Source organism: Thamnophis elegans, chromosome 6, assembly GCF_009769535.1.
Source record: "Thamnophis elegans isolate rThaEle1 chromosome 6, rThaEle1.pri, whole genome shotgun sequence".
NCBI classification, from domain to species: Eukaryota; Metazoa; Chordata; class Lepidosauria; order Squamata; family Colubridae; genus Thamnophis; species Thamnophis elegans.
In genome coordinates this window covers 21,898,780-21,920,675 of record NC_045546.1, presented here as the reverse complement: position 1 = coordinate 21,920,675, position 21,896 = coordinate 21,898,780, and the positions used below count along the sequence as shown (strand labels likewise).

The following is a 21,896-nucleotide window of genomic DNA, read 5'->3' as shown; positions in this document are numbered from 1 at the left end:
CCTTTTGCTCGTGTGCGTTCCCTTTAGTTTGCTCAGCAAATTTTGTACTTACTTTTTCTTTTAAACCCATAAGAGATCATAAGACCTTTTCAAAAAGACAAATCATATTTAACCTTTATCATAACATTTAACTTACAGAAATAGGAATAAAACCTCTAAATTAAATTGGAACATTTAAAAAAATAAATCTGCTATTTAGTGTGCTGCTTGATTGGTGTTGTGTGTGAGAGAGAGCGGGGGGGGGGAGGTCGAGAAAGGGAGAACCTCAGTTTCTACACTGTTTGGTTTAAGTTGTTTTCATTTAATTATTCAACCTTGTAATATCAATTCTTGTGAAATAGGAGAAGAAAAGGGAAAGAAAAGAAAGAATATAAAGTGAGTAAAAATTGGAGTTCTTTTTTTAATTTGTTAAATTCTATTGGGTTGAGATAAGTAACAGCATCCATCTCTGTGTCAAATATTTTTAAAATGAAAAATAAAGTAAATTAGATGTTGCTTTGAAGCTAGGCAGCACTTTTGACTCCCATCCTAGCAGACCACACTTGGAAATGAGTTTGTTTGGTTAACCCTTTCTCCAGTTTTGATCACGGGAGAAGAGAGGAACCACTTGTCTCCAAGTATTTCTGATCATCTGGTACATTCTGGTAAAGTTGGTTGGCTCCAGGTTCCCTCTATTGAATGTTGTCATCTTATTGAAAGGCTGCTGTCAGCCTTTCTAAGTGGACCAGACATCAAACATAACCAGAGGGAGCTAATTCTATTGGTTCCACCACAAAACCGCAGAGGACAAAATCGCGCTCGACGAAAGCGCGCATTTGACGTAATCACAGCGCGACGAAAACATCGCGCTGTGATCGAAAAAAGTAAAAATAAAGCGAAAACCTTACCCTAACCCCCCCAAACCTAACCCTAAACCTAACCCTAAACCTAACCCTTAACCTAACCCTAAATCTAACCCTAAACCTAACCGTTAACGTAACGCTAAACCTAATGCTAACCCTTAACCTAACGCTAAACGTAACACTAACGCTCTAAACCTAACCCTAACCCTTAACCTAACCCTAACCCTAACCCTAACCCTAACCCTTACCTTTATGTGAATCGGCTTGCTTTAATTTTAATTTTATTTCAATTTTTAATTTTTTTCGTCGCGCTGTGATGACGTCACATAAGCGCTTTCGTTGAGCGCGATTTTGTCCTCCGTGGTTTTGACGGGTCACGAATTCTATTTTATTGTGAGGCTACAGCAACAGAATCTTGCAAGTCTGAAAGTACAATGAAGGGTGCCATCTAAGGAGAGCTGAAGAAGCTTCTTGGATGAGAAGCAGAACGTCTTCAAAGAAAAAACAGAAAGTCCAGTTGCCTCCTGAAAAAGCACCTTTGGGACAAGCATGACCTGGATGACTGAGAATCTCCATAGACATTTAGCTATGAACTTTGGGAATGAACTCCCTTCGAATGGTGCGAGAATATGAATGGATTTCCAGAAAAACAAATTGCAGACTACAGGACCATTTGAGCTTCAGTTTGAGATGCAGACAACTCATCCCCAACAGCCTACACCTGTGTTCAAGAGTTACAGGGACACAGGGTGGAAATGTCCCGCAGAAAGCACAGCTCCACCAGACAGTCCTTTCAGCAGTTCCAAGAAGGCTCCTCACCCATTTGCACTACTCAGGTGACCCTGAGGACACAGACAAACTTGCAAGTGGCCTCAATGACCCTCTAAAACAATGCAAATGACCAGCTGCCTGCAAGGAATATAAATCCTTCCATTACCCACCATCCAGTCAGAACTGAAGAAGCTTCTTGGATGAGAAGCAAAACGTCTTCAAAGAAAAACAAGAAAGTTCAGTTGCCTCCTGAAAAAGCACCTTTGGGGCAACCATTACTGAGAATCTCCATAGATGGTCCCTTCTAAGCCTCTTGCCCCACTCACTGACCACCTGTGGATGATGTTGTCTTTTATCTGACCATTCCTAGGCAGGGTCTCTGGGTCTAGTCTCCCAAGATTACTTCTACGTTCTTACAACTGCCCAGAATTCATTGGAATTGGATGGTTAATACATTTGAGTAAATAATAAAAATTCTCTTCCTCATATTTTTATTTTAAGTTTTTGCCATTGCTCTCTGTAATAAACAAAAGCATTGCAAAGACAGTAAAAGAAAATGTTCCACAGCCTTTCATGTTGAACATATGAAAAAAAAAACTAAACTGAAGATAGATGTTGGCAAAAAGAATTATAATTAATCCTCTAATGCCATAAATAATCAAAAAGAAAATGGCTTTCTGCTCCATTTATTTTTGAAGAACGGAATAGTCATTTGGATATTTTTAATGGGATGACCGGCTTAAAAATGGTCAGTGCCTTCCTTTTGAAACTGCCTTCTGAAAGTTAACAAAAATATTCTCCATTTATATAAATTAATTAAAAACTATCTTTTAAAAATCCTGAAGAAAGACGAGGTTGATCATTTGAATTAATTTAAATTAATTTTCTATGTGATTCCTCTGAGGAAATGTTTGAAGATTATGTCCTACTTCTCAATGTCTTCCCAGTACAGTATCCATTCAGGCTGCAAGGTTTCATAGTTCCATGGATAATGGCTCATTCTTATGAGAAACTCACCCTATGTCCCATAAGTACTGATTCTTGTTGCAAATCTGGAATAATCTTTGAGCCATTTTCAGACCATAAATCATCCACCAGATTGACCATTTAATGATTACAGCATGCAATATAAAATGGATGGGTGCTTCTACAGCAGAAATGATATTTTGACTTCCTAAGATGTGTCCCTACTGGGCTGTATAGAAAGATCTGTTCTTATTGTAACTGAGGTCTGAATATCTTACAATTTTTGAGGACAGAAACTGCTATCTATGAACTTGGCAATGGCGGAAACAGAGGAAATTAAAGATTAGAATGTAAAACATTGCTTTAAATAAAGCTCTTAATGAAATGGGGAAAAAACAGTTTCTTTCTACATAGAAGCACACATCTGATGGTGTATTTTATGTAAAATAAATGTATAATAAATATTATACCCCACCATGATTGAGTTTCTGTGCTATTAGAAAGCATTTAAACTAAGGGAGATAACTGGGACACCCCCAAAATAGGACAAGAAGTAATGAGTGGAAACCAATCAAGGCGAGAAGCAACTTAGAACTAAGGAGAAATTTCCTGACAGTTAGAACAATTAATCAGTGGAACAATTTGCTTCCAGAAGTTGTGAATGCTCCAACACTGGAAGTTTTTAAGAAAAGATTGGATAACCATTTGTCTGAAATAGTATAGGGAAGTGATGGCTAACCTTTTTTCCCATTGGTGCCAAAAGTGTGTGCGCATGCACAACAGCGCACATGCCCACACCCATAATGCAATGCCCCCGCCTGCCCCTATGCATGCACATGTGACCACCCTTGCTCCTCCACCCCCTGCACATGCACATGTAACCTCCCACACCCCCAACCCTGCGCACATGCCCCCCGCACTCCCCACACATGCGTGTGACCCCCCTCCCCATTTTGGGCCTAGCAACCCTTCCTGAAGGAAAGCCTTTGAAGCATCCATGCAAAGCCTTCTGGAGGAAGGCTAGGTCTGCTTCAAGACTTCAAGGAAGGTTGCACCATCCATGTGAATGTACTTTTAAAAATGAAGCCATTTTAATCATTGCCTCCTCCTCCTCTGCAGTATGAAATGATGCCTTTTCTTTTTTAACATATTTTTCATTAAAAGAAAATATTATAAAAGAAACATAAAAGAAGTAAAAGAAATCAAACATGAAAAATAAAAGAAAAATTGAATGATAACAAAAGAAGAAAAATATATAAAGAAGCAATTTTCTATCTTTGCAGCAGTTGTGGACATAGTAATTACCATTTCCACCTTCCAAAATTGCATATCCTGGTTTCCTTCTTCCCACAAACAAACCTTTTTAATCAATACGTTCCAAGATCACCAATTCTGTCTTATCAATTTTTTAGAAAAAAACTCTATAAAGAGTTTCCCATCTGTTATCAAATGAATTGGTGTTCCCTCCTTAATTAAACAAGACAATTTAGCCATTTCTGTAAACTATCTTCAAATTCTGTTCTTCCATTACATGAGTATTTCTGTATTCTTCCATCTTTGAGTCAATAATTAGCCTGACTGCAGTTGCATATATACAAGTAGTCCTCAACTTAACGACCACAATTGAGGACAGAATTTGTGCTGCTGAGTGAGAAATTTGTTAAGTGAGTTTTGCCCCATTTTACAACTTTTCTCACCACATTCGTTCTTCACTGCAGTTCTTAAATGAATAATATAGTTGTTAAATGAATCTGGTTTCTCTGTTGACGTGGCTCAACAGAAGGTTGCCAAAGAGGACACTGCAACCGTCATAAATGTGAGTTAGTTGTCAAGCATTGAAATGTAAATCATATGACTATGGGGTGTGTGTGCTGCAGTGGTCATAAAGGGTAAAAATAATAATGTTACTTTTTTCAGTCGTGTTGTAAGGGTCACTAAGTGAACTGTTGTAAGTCGAAGACTACCTGTAATTAATCATTTTTCAGCCTTTTCTAGTTGACTGTCCATAAGTCCAGAAATCCTAAGAAATTATGCTTTTTCCATTGTTACTTCTCTCTCCCTACATTGCTGGTGCCTGCTTGGTTTTGGAGGGCAGCCTGATGACATTCATGTTTTAGGTGACCATAGTCTTGGCATGCACTCCCAGCATTCTTCACTCATCCCTCCTAGGAATATCATGCCACCATAGTGAAGTAGAATAGTGGGACATGCGGTGGGGATTGTAAGTCTTTGTTTCGTATCTGTGTATTTATCTCATCCCTCCTAGGAATATCATCCCACCATAGTGAAGTAGAATAGTAGGACATACGGTGGGGATTGTAAGTCTTTGTTTCGTATCTGTGTATTTATCTCATCCCTCCTAGGAATATCATGCCACCATAGTGAAGTAGAATAGTGGGACATGCGGTGGGGATTGTAAGTCTTTGTTTCGTATGTGTGTATTTATCTCATCCCTCCTAGGAATATCATCCCACCATAGTGAAGTAGAATAGTAGGACATGCGGTGGGGATTGTAAGTCTTTGTTTCGTATCTGTGTATTTATCTCATCCCTCCTAGGAATATCATGCCACCATAGTGAAGTAGAATAGTGGGACATGCGGTGGGGATTGTAAGTCTTTGTTTCGTATCTGTGTATTTATCTCATCCCTCCTAGGAATATCATCCCACCATAGTGAAGTAGAATAGTAGGACATACGGTGGGGATTGTAAGTCTTTGTTTCGTATCTGTGTATTTATCTCATCCCTCCTAGGAATATCATCCCACCATAGTGAAGTAGAATAGTGGGACATGCGGTGGGGATTGTAAGTCTTTGTTTCGTATCTGTGTATTTATCTCATCCCTCCTAGGAATATCATGCCACCATAGTGAAGTAGAATAGTGGGACATGCGGTGGGGATTGTAAGTCTTTGTTTCGTATCTGTGTATTTATCTCATCCCTCCTAGGAATATCATCCCACCATAGTGAAGTAGAATAGTAGGACATGCGGTGGGGATTGTAAGTCTTTGTTTTGTATGTGTGTATTTATTTCTTTGATAATCCATCTCAAGGGTTCCTAGCCCTCGCTCCGTGGACCGACACTGGTCCATGCAACTAAGCAGAGCCCCATCTGCAGTATGCAGGTAGCATGCAAATCCATGCCTCCTCTGGTCTGTGGAAAAATCTTTCTCCACAGAACCGGTCCCTAGTGCTCAAAAGATTGATGGCTCCTGATCTACCTCAAATAAGGAGTTGTATTATCTAAACATAATGAGAAACAGTTTCAACCGAAGAGCAGTTTTTAAGATTTTTCCCTTTTCTGTTCAATCGTAGCTCTTCCCTTCAAAACAATTAATTGCTCAGTTGACAGAAACATTACAAAGCTTGGTTGATATCCCTGGCACCAAACATTTATCTGCACTTGAGATGGGAGCGGAGTTCTTCAGTGGGAGGTTGTGAAAACAGGGATCGTGTAATCGTTTAAGGGCCTATGCAAACATCTCCCTATAAGAAATATGGATGCCTCGATCCTTAGAGGGTCCCTCTTCAATTCTTTTCAAGAGTCAGGTACAAAATGTGTCTTTCTGCAGGATCCAACCCATAGGATGTCTGGGAGCCTGTATATCTGCTCTCTTTTTTTCAGAGTTGCTTTTGGCTCAGGAGATGAGTGATTACAACAATAATACTGCATTTGTTTTTACAAACAGCTGTTAAGATAAAAATTGAAACTATGACAAATGTCTAATTACCCTGTCACAATACTCTGTGTAAGTCTGCCAAATGTAATTCCTGATTAAGGCTCCCCTGAGAGAAAGTGCTAAAGTACAAGTTGACATTAAGGAGGGAATGGCAAGCTATAGAAACAATTTCAGTGCCAATTACCTAATCAACTTGGGCTGGAATACATTCTCAAAGCCTTGCCACCAGAGAACAATGCCAGGCAATTTGTACATAATTTCTTTCCTTCAGAATGCTCCTCGATCCATCTCCAGTAGGAGCCTAGGAAACTTATTGGTAATGGTCTGATAGTTTGTCTACCTAGGACTGTAATGGCGAACTGGTGACACGCAGAGCCCTCTCTGCAGACACAGGTCATTGCCCTGGCTCAGCTCCACTATGTATGCGTGGGGGTGGGGGAGCACAGGGGTGCAGCGCCTCCCCCTGTGGCCTGTGTATGCTCCCAGGAGGCTTTAGGAAGATCTACTAGGCCCAAAATGGGTTGTGGGGGTCATGCATGCAACACATATATGCGCTGGGGATCACACATGTATCCGTGGGGGCAGGGGGAGCACGGGGTTGCAGCCCCCCCTCCTGTGGCCCGTGTATGCTCCCAAGAAGCTGCAGGGAGGCCTACTAGGCCCAAAAATGGGTCACGGGGGTTATGCGGGGGCAGGGGGGGATGGGGCGGTCGGGAGGGTGTCACGCATGCATTGCATTATGGGTGCTGTTGTGCACGGGCACATGCTTTCGGAACGTGATGACAAAAAGGTTAGCCATCACTGACCTATGAGGACGGCTCCAAGGCTTGCAGGTCCATTGTGATTCTCAAACCCTTTTTCATTCACCGCTAAATTGTCTTATGGCAGAGGTGTCATACTCAAGGCCCGTGGGCTGGAATTTGCCCGTGAGGTGCTTATTGTGAGATCTGATCCACAGGGCTATCCTGGAAACAGCAAAGGACACCGGTCTGCGGTGCCCCTGCCAGCTAAAACAAGAGCTGGGTGGGCGCAGGTGGCCCCACCATGCCCAGTTTTCACTGGCAGACTAAAAACAAACAAAAGGAAAAATGTAAGAAGGGACAGGAAAGGAAAAATGGGAAGAGGAAAAACAAAGAAAAAGAAGGGGAAATGGGAAGAGAGCAAGGAAGCAAAAATAAGGAATAAGGAAAGAGGGGAAGGAAGAAGAAAGAAGGATGAAGAGGGAAGGAAAAAGAAGAGGAAGGAAGAAAGGAAGGAGGGAGGGAAGGAAGGAAGGAGATTATAATGAAAGTGAGGGAGGGTCTCCGGGAAGTCCTGTCTTAGCACTTGGTCACCACAGGTGCCCCCAACTTGAGTGATGTCGAGCTGGCCACCCCCACTCCTTCGAGGTCAAATGCAACCCTGATGTTGCCCTCAATGAAATTTAGTTTGGCATCCCTGTCTTATGGGATGACAAATTTGTTTCCCTTTACTTAATGCGTATCAGGGAAGGAGTGACCAAAGACAAGAAATACACACCACAATTCCATGCAGCACTCAGAAGAACTGAACGTAGTCACCGGAAAGTTCCAAAAGTCATTAACAAATGGGAATGTGGCAGAAGAAGAAAATGGTCAAGTATACATAGCAGGAATGGAAACAAGTTAACTGTGTTTGTTATTAGGCATAAAGGAAATGAAAATTGTATTTTGATTTACCTTTACCCACTACTTTATGAAACATGTTCTCCAAGTATGCCTCTAAAAGGCAGTGAATCCTGTATCTGAAAAATCGTGGGCATCCCTTGACGATAATGTGATATGCCTTCAAACTTTTTTTCATTATTTCCACAGCAGAATGAATTATTGTATGTATTAATGTATTTAATTTATTAAAACGTGTATTTTCCACCATTGCTGTCATGCTCTTCCCCTGCCAACTTTCCCCTTTTGCTCATCTATGATTTTTATGCCGTGGTCACAAAATATGTCTCCCTTCCAGTTTGATCTCCCACCAATCAATTTTGATTGGCACATGTTCTCTAGGTTCTCAAGGAAACTTCCATCACTTCTTCTATTAACTATATTATTAACTATACGCGTAAAGCTGGAAACTAAGGCTTTCTGAACTCAAGACATGCACTCTGCAGCTGAGTTATGGTTCCAGGCGATTAAACTAAAATAACCATAAAGTGTAAAGTAAGCAGGTCTGAAACTTTAGTAAAATCGAAAGAGGTGATATGTAGCATTTGAAAAATGAAACTGACTCCAGTAGACTTACAACTTTTAAATAAACAACATAAAAAATCCCATAAAACACCAACCCAACACAAATATAGTGCCTGTATTTGTTTATTTCTGTTTATGCCCGTCCCTCCGTTGTAAGTATATCCTAAAAATGAAAAAGCCAACTATAAAACCAATGAATTGACTGAAGAGAACAAACAGACAAATTCCAGTCTGGTATATTAATTCCAAAATACCTGTGCAATCAGATGGCCTTAAACAAGTGGTGAGAAGTCAAGAAAATTAGCCACCGGGAGGGCATTCCAAAGTCAATACAGAACCCCAGAGAAAAATTCATCTGACATCACCACTTGAATTAATACTTCGATCTCACAGCATAAGAACAATGCAATTCTCTCTTTCTACTCAGATGTAAAAATTCAGCTAAGTCATAGGAAGGAGATGTTCATTCAGTTATCTGGGTCTCAAGTTTTAAAACTGTATAGGATTAAACACTGAAAGGCTCAGAGTCAATCCTAGGTCAATATAAGTTTGTTTCCATTTTTCAACTTCTTGGGAATATAAATGTAGTAATATGCCCTGGGAGGAATATACCATCCTTTGAATGCAATTGTGAAATTGTTTCAAGATTTAGGATTGATATTTTAACTTGAAATCTCACACATTGCCTCATAGGTGCTAAGTGCTTCCTTGCACTTAAACTCTACCAGTTTTCAATCTAATCAGCTGTTGGGCAAAATTGTGGTGAAATTGTGCAAGCTACAAATCTAGTGAATAAATGAAAGGAAGTAAACTCTGAATTTTCAGGCAGCCCAGCGGCCAAATTGTCAGTAACTATAAAGGTAAAGGTTCCCCTCACACATAGTCGTTCCTGACTCTAGGGGGCAGTGCCATCCCCATTTCAAGGACGAAGAGTCAGCGCTGCCCGAAGACATCTCCGTGGTCATGTGGCTGGCATGACTAAACACCGAAGGCACATGAAAAGCTGTTACCTTCCCAGCATAGGTGGTCCCTATTTTTCTACTTGCATTTTTACATGCTTTCGAACTGCTAGATTGGCAGAAACTGGAACAAGTAACAGGAGCTCACTCTGTTACGCGGTGCTAAGGATTAGAACCGCTGAACTGCCAACCTTTCTGATCAATAAGCTCAGTGCCTTAGCCACTGAACCACTGCATCCTTTCAGTAACTATAAAGATAATATATTCATTACTTTATTACAGGATGTTTTATTTATTCTGTTAATTTTTTGTTTTGGGGAAGATTTATAAAGTCAGTCATGATTGGAGTAGGGGGGAGAAAAAGAAAGGGGAAAAAAAGGAAGTTCAAATTGCAAGCATTCTTTTTGGCTTGGTATTATTTAGTCAATGAAATTTCTACTGTCTTTTATCTGTTTATAAGAAGCTGGTTCATATGGCTGAGCTCCTTCTGTTTCCTTCTGTTCTTCTTTTGAATTAGTGTTATCATGGTTGATATATTGGCTCTATAAATTACATTGATGATAGTTTAGATGAAATAGTTTTTGATGCATGGGTGTAGTATCAACTTTGTCCTAGCACTGAATGGGCAACATTTCCTTTCGGTAGAAACTGGCACTGAATGCTGTCTTCTTACTGCCCACCTAGAGTTCACTTTTGAAGAGAATACATCAATAGAAATTGGCTTATTACCATGCTGGCTGTCAAAACTTTTCAAAGCATGCTTCTCATTGGGAAACGGGGGTCCTCCAGGCAATGTCCGTCTCTCTGCCTGCAGGAAAAGATTAGTTTCTTAAAATTGTATCCTGACAATCCCCTTTCCCCTTTAATAGCACCAATGGGACTTAATTTGTCTGCCACAAAAATTGTCAAAAGAGCTTCGGAGTCTTGTCAACTGAGACATTGGAAAAGAATGATCGTGACTAATGAAAGTGGCACAGCATGGCATGGGATTCAGCAACTTCTCCATGTGCCACCATTAAGAAAGTAGGGAAAGCATGCACAAAATTCCTCCCAAGGCTTTTAATAAGTGAGTCTACTCTGGGTCATGTTACCAGGAGGAAGGAGGAGGGAAAGAATAAAAAGAAAGCAGACTTAGTATGGAAGGATCAGCAACATTCTGTGCCAATGTCCAGTTGACTCCCCATAGGAGATGCATTGAGGAAAATGTTTTCAATATTTTCCCCTCTACGCCCGCTGTTCAGAGTCAACCAGAGTTGACATTTCCCTCTGTTAGCTTTTCCTCTCACTTCAGATTTGATCCACTTCTGTCCTGTTTTTAGATATCCTGAAGATAGATAAATAGAATGGTAACTCCCTTGCAAAGTTCTTTCCTACGTTTTGTGGGGTCTGAATAACAAATTAAGGAAAGCATGTAGAATATAACTTCTGGAATTCTTCCTAGTCTCCTTACTACTAGTGGCTACAAGAGGTTTCTACATTTCGCCCCGTATAATAAAATCAACTGGATTCCACAATTTCCTAGCCAGGCTTCATTTGTTTATATTGTTAGACTTGTTTGTTGTTGAATCCTTCTAGTTTCTATAGAGCTCCACAAAACATACAGAAATTAAGCTAGGGAAGGATGACTTAGAATATGGTGTGAGAGCAAAATGAGTAAACTGTTAATAGTTTGGAAAGACAACCTAACAACTTAGAATAGATGACAGCCTATTAGGATTCCACATCTAGTATTTTGTGTTGTTCTTCCTTTGCTTCAACTTTTTTGAGGATGTGCTGTTATTTAGAACCTCAGGAAGGGAAAAATACTGATGCCAATATCTGCCATAAATTACTTTCTTTTGACCATCGCTCTCATATTTGAAAATTGTTTGGGGGAATCAGAAAATGTGTTGGCATTCTGCAAAATTGTTTGCTTGCGTTTTAATCTTCTTAATCCATTATGTTTTTATACTGTTGTATGTATCATATATAGAGCACACATGAGCATATTAACCTCCCCAGATATGGTGCTCCATTTCTGAAGTCCCTATGTCAGAACTCCCAGAATCCCAGATAAGGAGGTTTCTTTTTCTTGTCTTTCTCAGTCATGTAGTAATAGGTACGGTGAGAAATTCAACACAGTAAAACAAAGTTTTTCTTAAAATTCACTCAGCGGTGCGTAGCGAAACTATGCAATTTGTTCCCGCAAATTATAGCAATGCCCACAAATCTATGTATATTAAAAATCCTTTTTAATGCTAAAGCTCGGGGGAATTCTGATTGGGGTTATAATTCAGCAAGTAGGGCATCTCTCACTTATATTTTCCCCTGTGAAAATTGCAGGATTGTGTTTTGCTTCTAAAACCACAGCAGAAAGGAGGAAAAAAGGTTCCAGCCCCCTTATCTTCTTGCCTAGACATGGTATCCGTTCCTAAGCTTTTGTTTTTTTGAGTAAGAAAAATGCAATCATATGACTACAGTGCATGTGATATATTATAGGCAAAATGCAATTAGAATTTCAGATGGTTGTAACTTATAGTTTGCCTTTGAAAAGACTCATGGTCAATGAAGTCCTCATTCACTATGAACCCTGCTGACTATTTCCAGAATCCATGGTGGTGGTTTTAATGCGAGTTGTTTGAAAAATACTAGTAGTATAGCATAGTAGTTGTTGTAGGTGCTTGTAACCTTCCAAGAGACATCTAGTTATCCACCAGAAGTTTTTGCTTTGCTTGCACTCTGAGTTTTTACCTTAGCTTGTGAGGGCAAAACTATTATTATAAACCAGAGGCTGAGTTTAAATTCCCAACCAGCTCTGAATTTCATTGTCTCTCAGCCTAATGTAATGATAAAATTGGGGGTGATATGGAGAAAATGGTATTTCTCTTTTTGAAGAAAGAAATGTTATATATTTTCAATACACCAATATTTATTTTAAAGCATTGCTAGGTATCCTAATTGGTGAGTTCCTCCCCGTCAAATTTAGTTTAGTTTTTGGAAAATATTATGATCTTAACAGTACAGTTGATCTCTGCAATTGGAAGGTCAAAATTCTGCAGTTTATATTTTAGAGGAGACTTCTATATTTTTGACATATTTTCCTTCTGTTAATAATTACATTATGTCTAGGAGATATGGCTTTTCAAAACAACCAAACCTTGCAGTTCTTCAGAGAGGAATGAATTTTTAGCTTCTGAGAATGTTCTGTCTCAGGCAGTTGAATACCTGCAATGTATTAAGACATGAGTTGGAATTTAATAATAAATAAACCAGACCTGAACTAATTTATATTTCCCAAACAAATACTTGAGCCAGCAAGTCATTATCCTTTGCTTTTCACATGCCTCTCTGAATTTTGCAAGGCAATTCTCTGTCCTTAAAAATGTTTACATTAGATATAATTGAATTTTAAAAATGGCATACGGTGGTCTGATCAAAAGGAAAGCCACTGCAATTAAGCATCTTGATATGGTTGTCATATTGATTGAGGTCGTTAGAAATGTAAAAGAGATACAGCTATGTTATTTATTCTGCTAGCTTCCATTTGTGTCACAATTTGAGGCTTTTGTGATAAATGGAATCTGTCTGCAACCATTAAAGACAGCCCATAGAACCCAAAGACACGAAATAAATTTAAGGTTGGTTTTCCTACCTTGTCACTGGACAATTTTGTGCAACTTTTTTTTAAAAAATCTGTGGCCTGAAATTAAAGTGGCCACCACTTGGTAGGAAAGTATAGCATCATTCATAGTCTTTTCTCTTGAACATTACAATTTTTGCCATTTGTCTTGCCTTTGTGGGATTGGGAGGGGAGCTATTATTTAAATACTTAGGTATATTGCTTTAAATATTAGTAATGGTAACCTGTAATAAATAAATGTTACTTTCAAAGAAGGAAAGCTCACAGAGGGCTTTGTGTGCCTTAACAAAAGCTTACAAGGAAGTAAACATTAAATGTTAAAACCATTTAGTGCTAAAGACATTTAAATACATAATTTTAATTCCTGTTGCAAACAAAAATGAATATAAAAAAAGCATTTGTATAAAGCACAATTTCCCATAATATATTCCATTTTCTATTTAATGGGTTTGTGGGCAGGAGAGAGGGACATCATAATATGTTTTTACCAAAGAAGGTACTGGTATGTATATCACACAAGAAACTGGATTCAGGCACTTGTTTTCTCCACTTGAGGTGAAGAAGATGTAAAGGAATAGTTTTTATGGAGTCTGAATAATGGTTGAAGGGTGTTGGGGGAGGGCTTCTCACAGTCAATGCCATTTTTAGAGGATACATTTTACAATCATTGTTTCAATTTCAAATATCGGCCAGTTAATGTTAAGTTGAGTCATGTCAAGAATATTCTAGTACAGTGGTAGTTAACCTGGTCCCTACCGCCCACTAGTGGGCGTTCCAGCTTTCATGGTGGGCGGTAGGGGTTTGCTGTAACCCTTATAAATTTTATAAAGTAAAGTTACTTCCCTACTTTATAAATTACTATTACTGTGGAACTGGGGGGTGGTTAGAAAATTTTACTACTAACAGAGATACAAAAGTGGGCAGTAGGTATAAAAAGGTTAACTACCCCGTTCTAGTATAAGGTATTCTTCTGAGAGGTCCTTAGTGCTCTCTTAGCTTGTCTAGCACTGATAATGTTACCTAGTTTTGGTAATGAAACATTACCAAACAACCACGCTCAGAGAGCACCAAGGACCCCTCATTTCAACCCTGAGCTACAAACATTCTCCTTTATTGATAAGTTATCCTTCTATTTTTGGAAATACCACACGTATCCTTTTCAGTTAGAAGAAAAACCAGGCCTCACTTTTTCTCCTCTGGAAGATGCTCTCCTCCCATCTCCTTACACATTTTCCAGATGTATTAATGTGTTTAGCCTAACATATCTTTCTGGTGATAGAGGCACATCTTTATCTTAAAAGCAAGCAAGCAAAAGGATGGATGCAGGGTATTCTTTTTAAATCTATCACTCCTCTCCAAGCACAGTAACCAGTGTAACTTCCCACCTACCTTCCAGTAACATAAAAGAACCAGAATAAATGCCGTAATAAACATGTTCTTAAACAATTCAATTCTTCCATTAGCTAAAAGGTAAAGCTCACAAAATGAACACTATAGAATAAAAATCCTAACATTTATATCATTCATCTACTTTCTACTAAAAGACAAGCAAGCAGACAAACAAAACAACTGTATCCTTGTATTTCAAATGAAAAAAGACACAAATTTGATCTGCATTAAGATATCCCACCCCAAATAGATGCACTCTGCCTATTTCCCCTTATTTCTAAGAAGTCCACCTTCATTTCTGAGGTCCCAAAGGTGCTTTTTCAAAACTGGACTTTGTTTTTCCTTGAAGACATTTTACTTTTCATCCAAGAAGCTTCTTCAGAAGGAAGGCCCACAGAGGACTTCGTATCCCTTAACAAAAGCTTGCAACGATGCAAGGTATCAAATTAGCACCAAGAAGCTTCTTGAATGAGAAGTGAAATGTCTTCAAGAAAAAACAAATCCAGTTGTCTGGGACAACCATGACCTGGATGACTGAAAATCTCCATAGTCATTCATTTCTGAGCCTTCTACCTGCACCAATAGCAACGTAAAACAGCCAACTCTCAAATCCCTTGTCGGGTTCCAATTAATGCACCCTTCACAAACCAAAATCTGAGGCATTCCATTTCCTCAAAGAACAGATTTATTTAGATACATCATCTTGGCACAAACTGGTGGAAAGCCAGTATTAAAGGTTCCCGCTCTTTCCACCCCACTTTTTTTTTTCATTTTTCCAAAGCCATATGTCACACTGTCCAATCGGGATAAGGGCTGGTTGCTTGGTGACTTCTCTCCTCCTCCTCTAGCCAGCCGCCCCTTGGAATGTATCTGACTCATAGGCTAATTATGTTGTTTTGGCTGAAGACTCCATCCACCTCTGCTTTCCCTCTTCAGCTCCAAAATGTGTCAACCTCAATTCATGTGAGAATAACCCATGAGAGAAACAAATCCCCCACCTGGAAGCATCTGGCCACCACTCAGTCAGATTCAGGCCTGACAGACTACCCCCCTCAATTGGAGGAACATTTCTGCTTTACTAGTCTATCTGCATTTACTTTCCAACTCTTCACCCAGGTAGCCTCCGAAAGAGGGTATCCCTTCCAGTACACTAAATATTCCAACTGATCCATATGCAGTCTAAGATTTTCTTTATTTCATAGTGTGTCTGACCTTCGATCACCCGCGGCCTAGGACATGCCTGATCTACTGGTCGGACTTGTGAACTCACTCACTCAACAGACTACTGTAGAAAACGGATGTACCTTTCCTAGCGACCTGGGAAGTTGAAGTTGCACAGCGACCAAGTTGATCACTTGTTTTTTTTGGCATTTAGAAATTTACTTGCAAACTTTCTAGAAGTGTCTACATGTTTTAAAAAAAAACCCTTAAAGTCATGAGATTGAGAATTAAGTTTTAACTTCTTTAAAACATTTAACCTCTTCCGAATTCTTCTAGATGTGGAGTTTGTGCTTAGCACACTAGGCCAATCTAAACATTATAACCTAAGTTTTCTTCTCTAGTCAGTTATCTGCAGACTGTATCATTGTTTTGGTCCTGAGGCATTTTGTTCCACATTTGCTTGTATTCAATTACTCATCTTTCTTATTAGGAGAATTTCTTTGGAATCTCCTTTATTGACATTATTTGTTTTAACCTTGCTAAAGTATTTGGTAAAATCAGGAATCCTGCTGACTCTCAACTGTAGACAGTGTTTCTTATCAACACATTAAAAATGTGAGGGCCCAAGAACATTATTTGAAAATCCTATTGTCATGCCTTTGTTATGAAAACTATCCATATATTCTTATTCTTCCTTTCAGTTCTTTAATTATCATTCTTATCCCTAAGGAAGATGACATTACATTACATCACCTTCCCCATTTGAAATTCTCAGTCCCATTCTGAACAAGCCAGTGGCAGAGTTCTTTTTAAACTTCATAGCACTTATGGCAGTTGTCCAGTCTCTGGGGAAAACCAGATAAGGAAAGGCTATGTTTTCTCAATTATTGTGAGCATCAAATTGGGGGAAGTTGGCTTAAACTTGTAAATCTGTTTAATTTTCACGTTATCAAAGAATAGTTTCCCACAGTGCTTTGTTTGTAGATTTAATTACTTGGGAAATTCTATCATTAGTCTTCATGTGCTAACTTTTATTTTTGGGAAAGTTTTTATTCAAAAGACTAAGCATTAGGAAACTTTGACTAAAAAGGAAAATTAACTAATTTAGTCCAAGTATCTTTGGACAAAACATTCTCATAGAGTAGACTGTTAAATCTTTTTTACTTGAAAGATTACAGCGTTGATTTACTTTACTATAGTACTAAAATAAATTGCTTACCTGTGAATAATCTCATTGAAACATAGGTGATGTTGAGTTTCATTCATGTTCAATTCTAAGACTGATGTTCTTCTGATAATGTAAAATACTGCCAGAACTACAGTCTGTTTTCATTCCTGATTGCAGCTCATAAAGTACAATTTTTAGACAGGGTCTCAACTAAATGGGGATTTAAAACTCTGGAGTAGTTCAGCAATGTGCCCCAGATAAGAGGAAACTCTTCTAATTTGTAAAGAGATTGGTCAATGTTGTCACCTTGTATATATCTATAACTAGATTTATTATGTCTGCATTTATTTATTTGATTTATATTTTGCGTTTATTTTGTATAACTCAAGGCAACATAAATCTATTTCTTTATCTCTATATAATTATGGTATATCTTTGCAGCTATGAGTTCTAAAAAGATATGGAGGAGGAAAAATAAAGCAAATGAATGCTGCAGGCAGTAGGACTAATATTAGCAATATTATTAATATTAGCTTGAAAAAAGTTTGTAGATTACAAGTGGATCTAAATTGCATTATTAATTCAAATAATTGAATTATAGTCTCTTTTTGCGTACCAAATGCAATGATTCAATTATTTGAAGATTCAATGGCTCCTTTCAGTAGCCTGTCCTCTGATTATCAGGTATCCCATGCTTGGTCAATGTAGCTTATTAATAGAACCTGTTATTAAAGGGATGGGGTGGCCTTGAAGGACAGGAAAATGAACTGCTATCATGATGATGGTCGGATACTATAAGTGGGACTGAGCCTGGGCCAAGAAAATAACTTGAGAAAGCATCCCAGATTAACTTCTCCCTAGTTCACATGAAGATAAAGGGAGAGAGAAGGAAGCACATTCATATTTACAAGGTAGTGTTACTATGGTTGTTACAATAAAATAGTTCTGACCTATATGGCATTGGTTTGGTCTGGTCTGGTCTACCTTGCTGAGCTGACACCTATACTTCGTTGCTTAGTAGGAGAACATATACTTTGTAAGTTGAAAGTCGTCTTTTTTTAAAAAAAAGATCTTTTTTTCCTTTTTTTCCTATTCTCGATCTGATTGAAAGGTCCCTTCAGTCAATGTTCTAGTCTCATAGTGGTCAGTGAGTTGCCAAGAGAAACTCACATGCAGGACACAAACGCACAATACCTTCTCACTAAAGTTGGTTAAAGCTGATATTACTGTTAATAGAGGTAATATATAATTGTCACAGATAGCCAATAGTAAGAATTCCATTCTCCAAGAATATCTTTAACCTCTCCCTTTTAAAAGCTATTCAATTTAGTAGACATCACTACATCTTGTGGGTATTGGTTTCACAAATAGTTATGAACTAGATGAAAGAGTATCTCCATTTCTTTTGAAACCAATTGTATAGTTTTTTCCTAGGTTACTCAGTCTGGTATTTTTGGCTTTTGTTTGTTTTTGGGAGGCTCTCATAGCAAATGATGGGAAATACTTTTGACTGAGTCTCTGGGGAGACATTGATACAGTAGATCCGTGATGGTGAACCTATGAAACGCATATCATAGGTGGCACATGGAGCACTCTCTGCGGGCATGCGAGGCATAACCTCAGTTCAACTCCACCGCACATGCTTGTGTCCCTGCTGCCAGTTGATTTTCCGGTCGCTGCCATACATGGGCGGGGGGAAGACACATGCAGAAAACATGTGTGCATGCGGGAGGTGGGGGCATGTCCACATGTGTGGGGGGTGGGGGAAGCATGGGGGGGGCAGCGCCTCCCCATGGCCTGTTTTTGGTCTCAGGAGCCTTTAGGGAGACCTGCTAGGCCCAAAAAGGGGTATGGGGGGGTCACACGTACATGTGAAGGGGGTGTAATGCACAGTGGGATATCATGTGTGCATTGCATTGTAAGTGTGGGCACCGCACACACCAGTGATGGGTTGCAGGTGGTACGCCCCATTTCAGTACAGTGCTCCGGAGGGCCCACCCACCCGCCTGAGCTCCTTACCTGTCCTTTAAGCCTTTGGTGCTTCCATGCACATGCATGGCGCATATGGGGCCTGCACGATGCTCTGCCGAGCAGGTGGAGCATCGCGGAGGCTTGCAGAGACATCACAGGCAGGTATGATGCACATGCGCGCCGCTTGCATCCATGTGGGCGATGCCGGGCTTGTTCCAACTGTACCGGTTGGAACAGGATCCGGAACCCACCACTGGCACACACGCGTTGTTGAGCACGCCTGTGCATTTTCAGCATGTGATGACAAAAAGTTTAGCCATCACTGCAGTAGACAATATTGAACTAAGCAATTGAAAATGTCTAAAACAGTTTCCTATGTTCTGTCTTCTTGAGTCCAGTTGCATTGTAGAGATAATATAAAGACAAGAAGCTTAAAACAGGAAACCTAATTTCTTCAGATAGATCTGTGCACCGTCCCCTCCAAACAACCTGATTGTTGGCAGTAATTCCAGGAGCTCTGTGGAGCACTTTAACAGGAAATGTCTATGAACTACGTTTGTGAATAAGGACAAAATTCTTTCAATACAGCAACAATTTCAATACTAGTCTTATACCTTTTCCTGATCCGATGCCCTCTAATTGTCTTGGCCTTCAATCCCTGTAATCTGCCAGCTAGTAAAAGATGGAATTATGAAAGTTGATATCCCAACACATCATATGGTATAAGAATTGGAAAAATGTTTTTTTGGTAATCAAAACATTTTTAGCCTACTATTCTTGATGAGTCTTACATCCACAGTGGATTTGAAGAAAAGGAGGATTTGGCATGCTCTCTAAAATCTGAAATATTGGAGCAGGAAATTTTCCAGTGATTGCCTTTTTTCTTTCTTTCTTTCTTTTTTTTTTTTTTTGCATCTGCAGCTCTCTCTTTAAAAGTCACACATAGTTTGGAAACTGACAGATTTGTTTTCTTCTTCCCCTAGGGTGTCTCCTCTGCAGAAGTCAGAAATAGTAGACATGGTAAAGAAACATGTGAATGCCATCACTCTGGCCATTGGGGATGGTGCCAACGATGTTGGAATGATCCAGACGGCTCATGTTGGAGTGGGGATCAGTGGCAATGAAGGCATGCAGGCAACCAACTCTTCTGATTATGCAATAGCACAGGTTAGATGCCTACAAAGAAACAGCTGCTGTTTCCTGTTGAAAGGGTGTTGGCTGCACAGACAGCATAAATACTTCACTGCTGATCTGGAAGCCAAGCAAATGTCCTCCCCCCACCCCCTTTTCTTTGAGGATGCTGACTTAATGCAGAGAACTTGTAAATGTGTGTGCAATACCTTCCATTGTACTGGGCCAGGAGCCATTTCATCCTAAATGCTGAGGTTTCTTTTCCCCCATCATTGTGTTTCGACCATATTTCTAGTAGTCTAGAAGATGACTCAAACATTGCAGCTGTTAAAATATCTTCTTCTTCCCCCTCCTCCTCCTCCTCCTCCTCCTCCTCCCTTTTATTTTTATTCCTGCAATAGACATTTGTTGATAATCTGTACTATCACTCCCTTTTATTTAAGTAATCTAAGGAAATGCTGTGAAAGAAGTTTAATATTCTTTAGCTTCCTACTTCTGGTCAGGAGTGATCAGTGATAGGTTTCAGAGGTGGGCACGAATCACTGACAGGACAGTTGTCCTGATTTTGAAATCCTTTGAGGGTGCATAAGATTTTATGATGCAGCAACAGAGGTGGTATTCAGCAGGTTATGATCAGGTTCTGGAGAACCAGTAACAGAAATTTTGAGTAGTTCAGAGAACAAATAAATACCACCTCTGACTGGCCCTGCCCCCATCTATCCTCTGCCTCCCGAGTCCCAGCTGATCGGGAGGAAATGGAGATTTTACAGTATCCATCCCCTGCCATGCCCACCAAGCCACGCCCACAGAACCAGTAGTAAACAAAATTGAATCCCACCACCGTGCAGCACTTTAAACTTATTATATAGAGATACCTGAATGAGGATAATTATAATAACCATATGCTCAAACAAAGCCATCATATCCAGCGTTCAGAGCTGTAGAGTTTAACTTTCATTATTCACTGTAAAGTTTATTATTTAATAATGATTAATTACAGCATCCTTGCCTTCCAAAGCGAAACATACAGGCTAAGATTTTAAACAATTAAGCAGTGGTGGTAAGCATTATCCAAGCCCCAATTCAGCCTCTATTAGTACTTACTACAGTTATGATTTTAGGATTCCAAAAGGCACAGTATGATAAGGGAAACATAGTTATATGGGAGTCCTTATCAATCCCTTGGCATTTATCGAGAGGTTATCAGTGAAAGGCCCCTCCATCACCTTTTTTTAAATCTCTGGGACTGAAGGAATGGCTGTTAGAAGTAAATCAAGATCAGTTTATGTTGCTTCAGTGTGTGGCCTCCTAGATAATATTAAACTCCCACTTCTATATTTTTTTCATGTTTGCAGTGCCGATTAAAACTGATGGAATGCAAATTTAAAAACAAAACAAAACAAACAGCCTCCCAGCCAGTCTCCAGACCCAACAATAGTTAGGTAGATAGGAATCTGGTTTTGGTGTATCCTTTTTCCTGACTGATACATCATCTCGAAGGGAATTTGGTTTGAAAACAAGAAACAAGATGTGTCAATATTAATTAAAGCAGCGTTCTTGGGATTTCAGGCAGAGTCCAATGTGAACTTTGGGAGCTATAATCCTGGTTGTTTTAAGGGCACCAAACTGAATTAAAGTGATACTTAAACATTTCCAAGATATCTTTCAAAGGAGCACATTATTGGTTTCTTGAAAACCTATCCAATAGTGTGAAGGAAATGTAGTCATTATGGAAGGCAATGCTTATTCTAGTACAAGAGTTAGCCTTCTGTCTCAAGAAAACCTAGGAATAAATATCATAGGTCTTAAGGTTGGAGTTCCAGAGAAGCCAAGATATTGTTTCAGTTTAGGCTTCAAGATTAACTTCTTCCTTTTTCCTTCTCCTCCAAGACAGATATAAGTCTAATCAGACATTTTTGACAACAGCCTGAAGCTATTTTTCTCTCCTATTGTCTGTTCTGTTCTTAGGGGTGCAAAGACTTTTCAAAGTTACTGCCAAGGTACAGTTAGCCTTGGAGGTCCCATTGTCCTGTTC

The 21,896-nt window shown here is 39.3% G+C and overlaps 1 protein-coding gene across 1 annotated transcript in view; it reads left to right on the top strand.

Moving 5' to 3' along the window:
- ATP8A2 (ATPase phospholipid transporting 8A2) overlaps window positions 1–21,896 on the top strand; it is a 361,217-nt gene that overhangs the window by 156,906 nt on the left and 182,415 nt on the right. Inside the window, exon 25 of the mRNA XM_032219218.1 lies at window positions 19,714–19,897. Within this exon, the coding sequence (XP_032075109.1) occupies window positions 19,714–19,897 (184 nt within the window). The remainder of the gene's footprint in view (window positions 1–19,713; window positions 19,898–21,896) is intronic.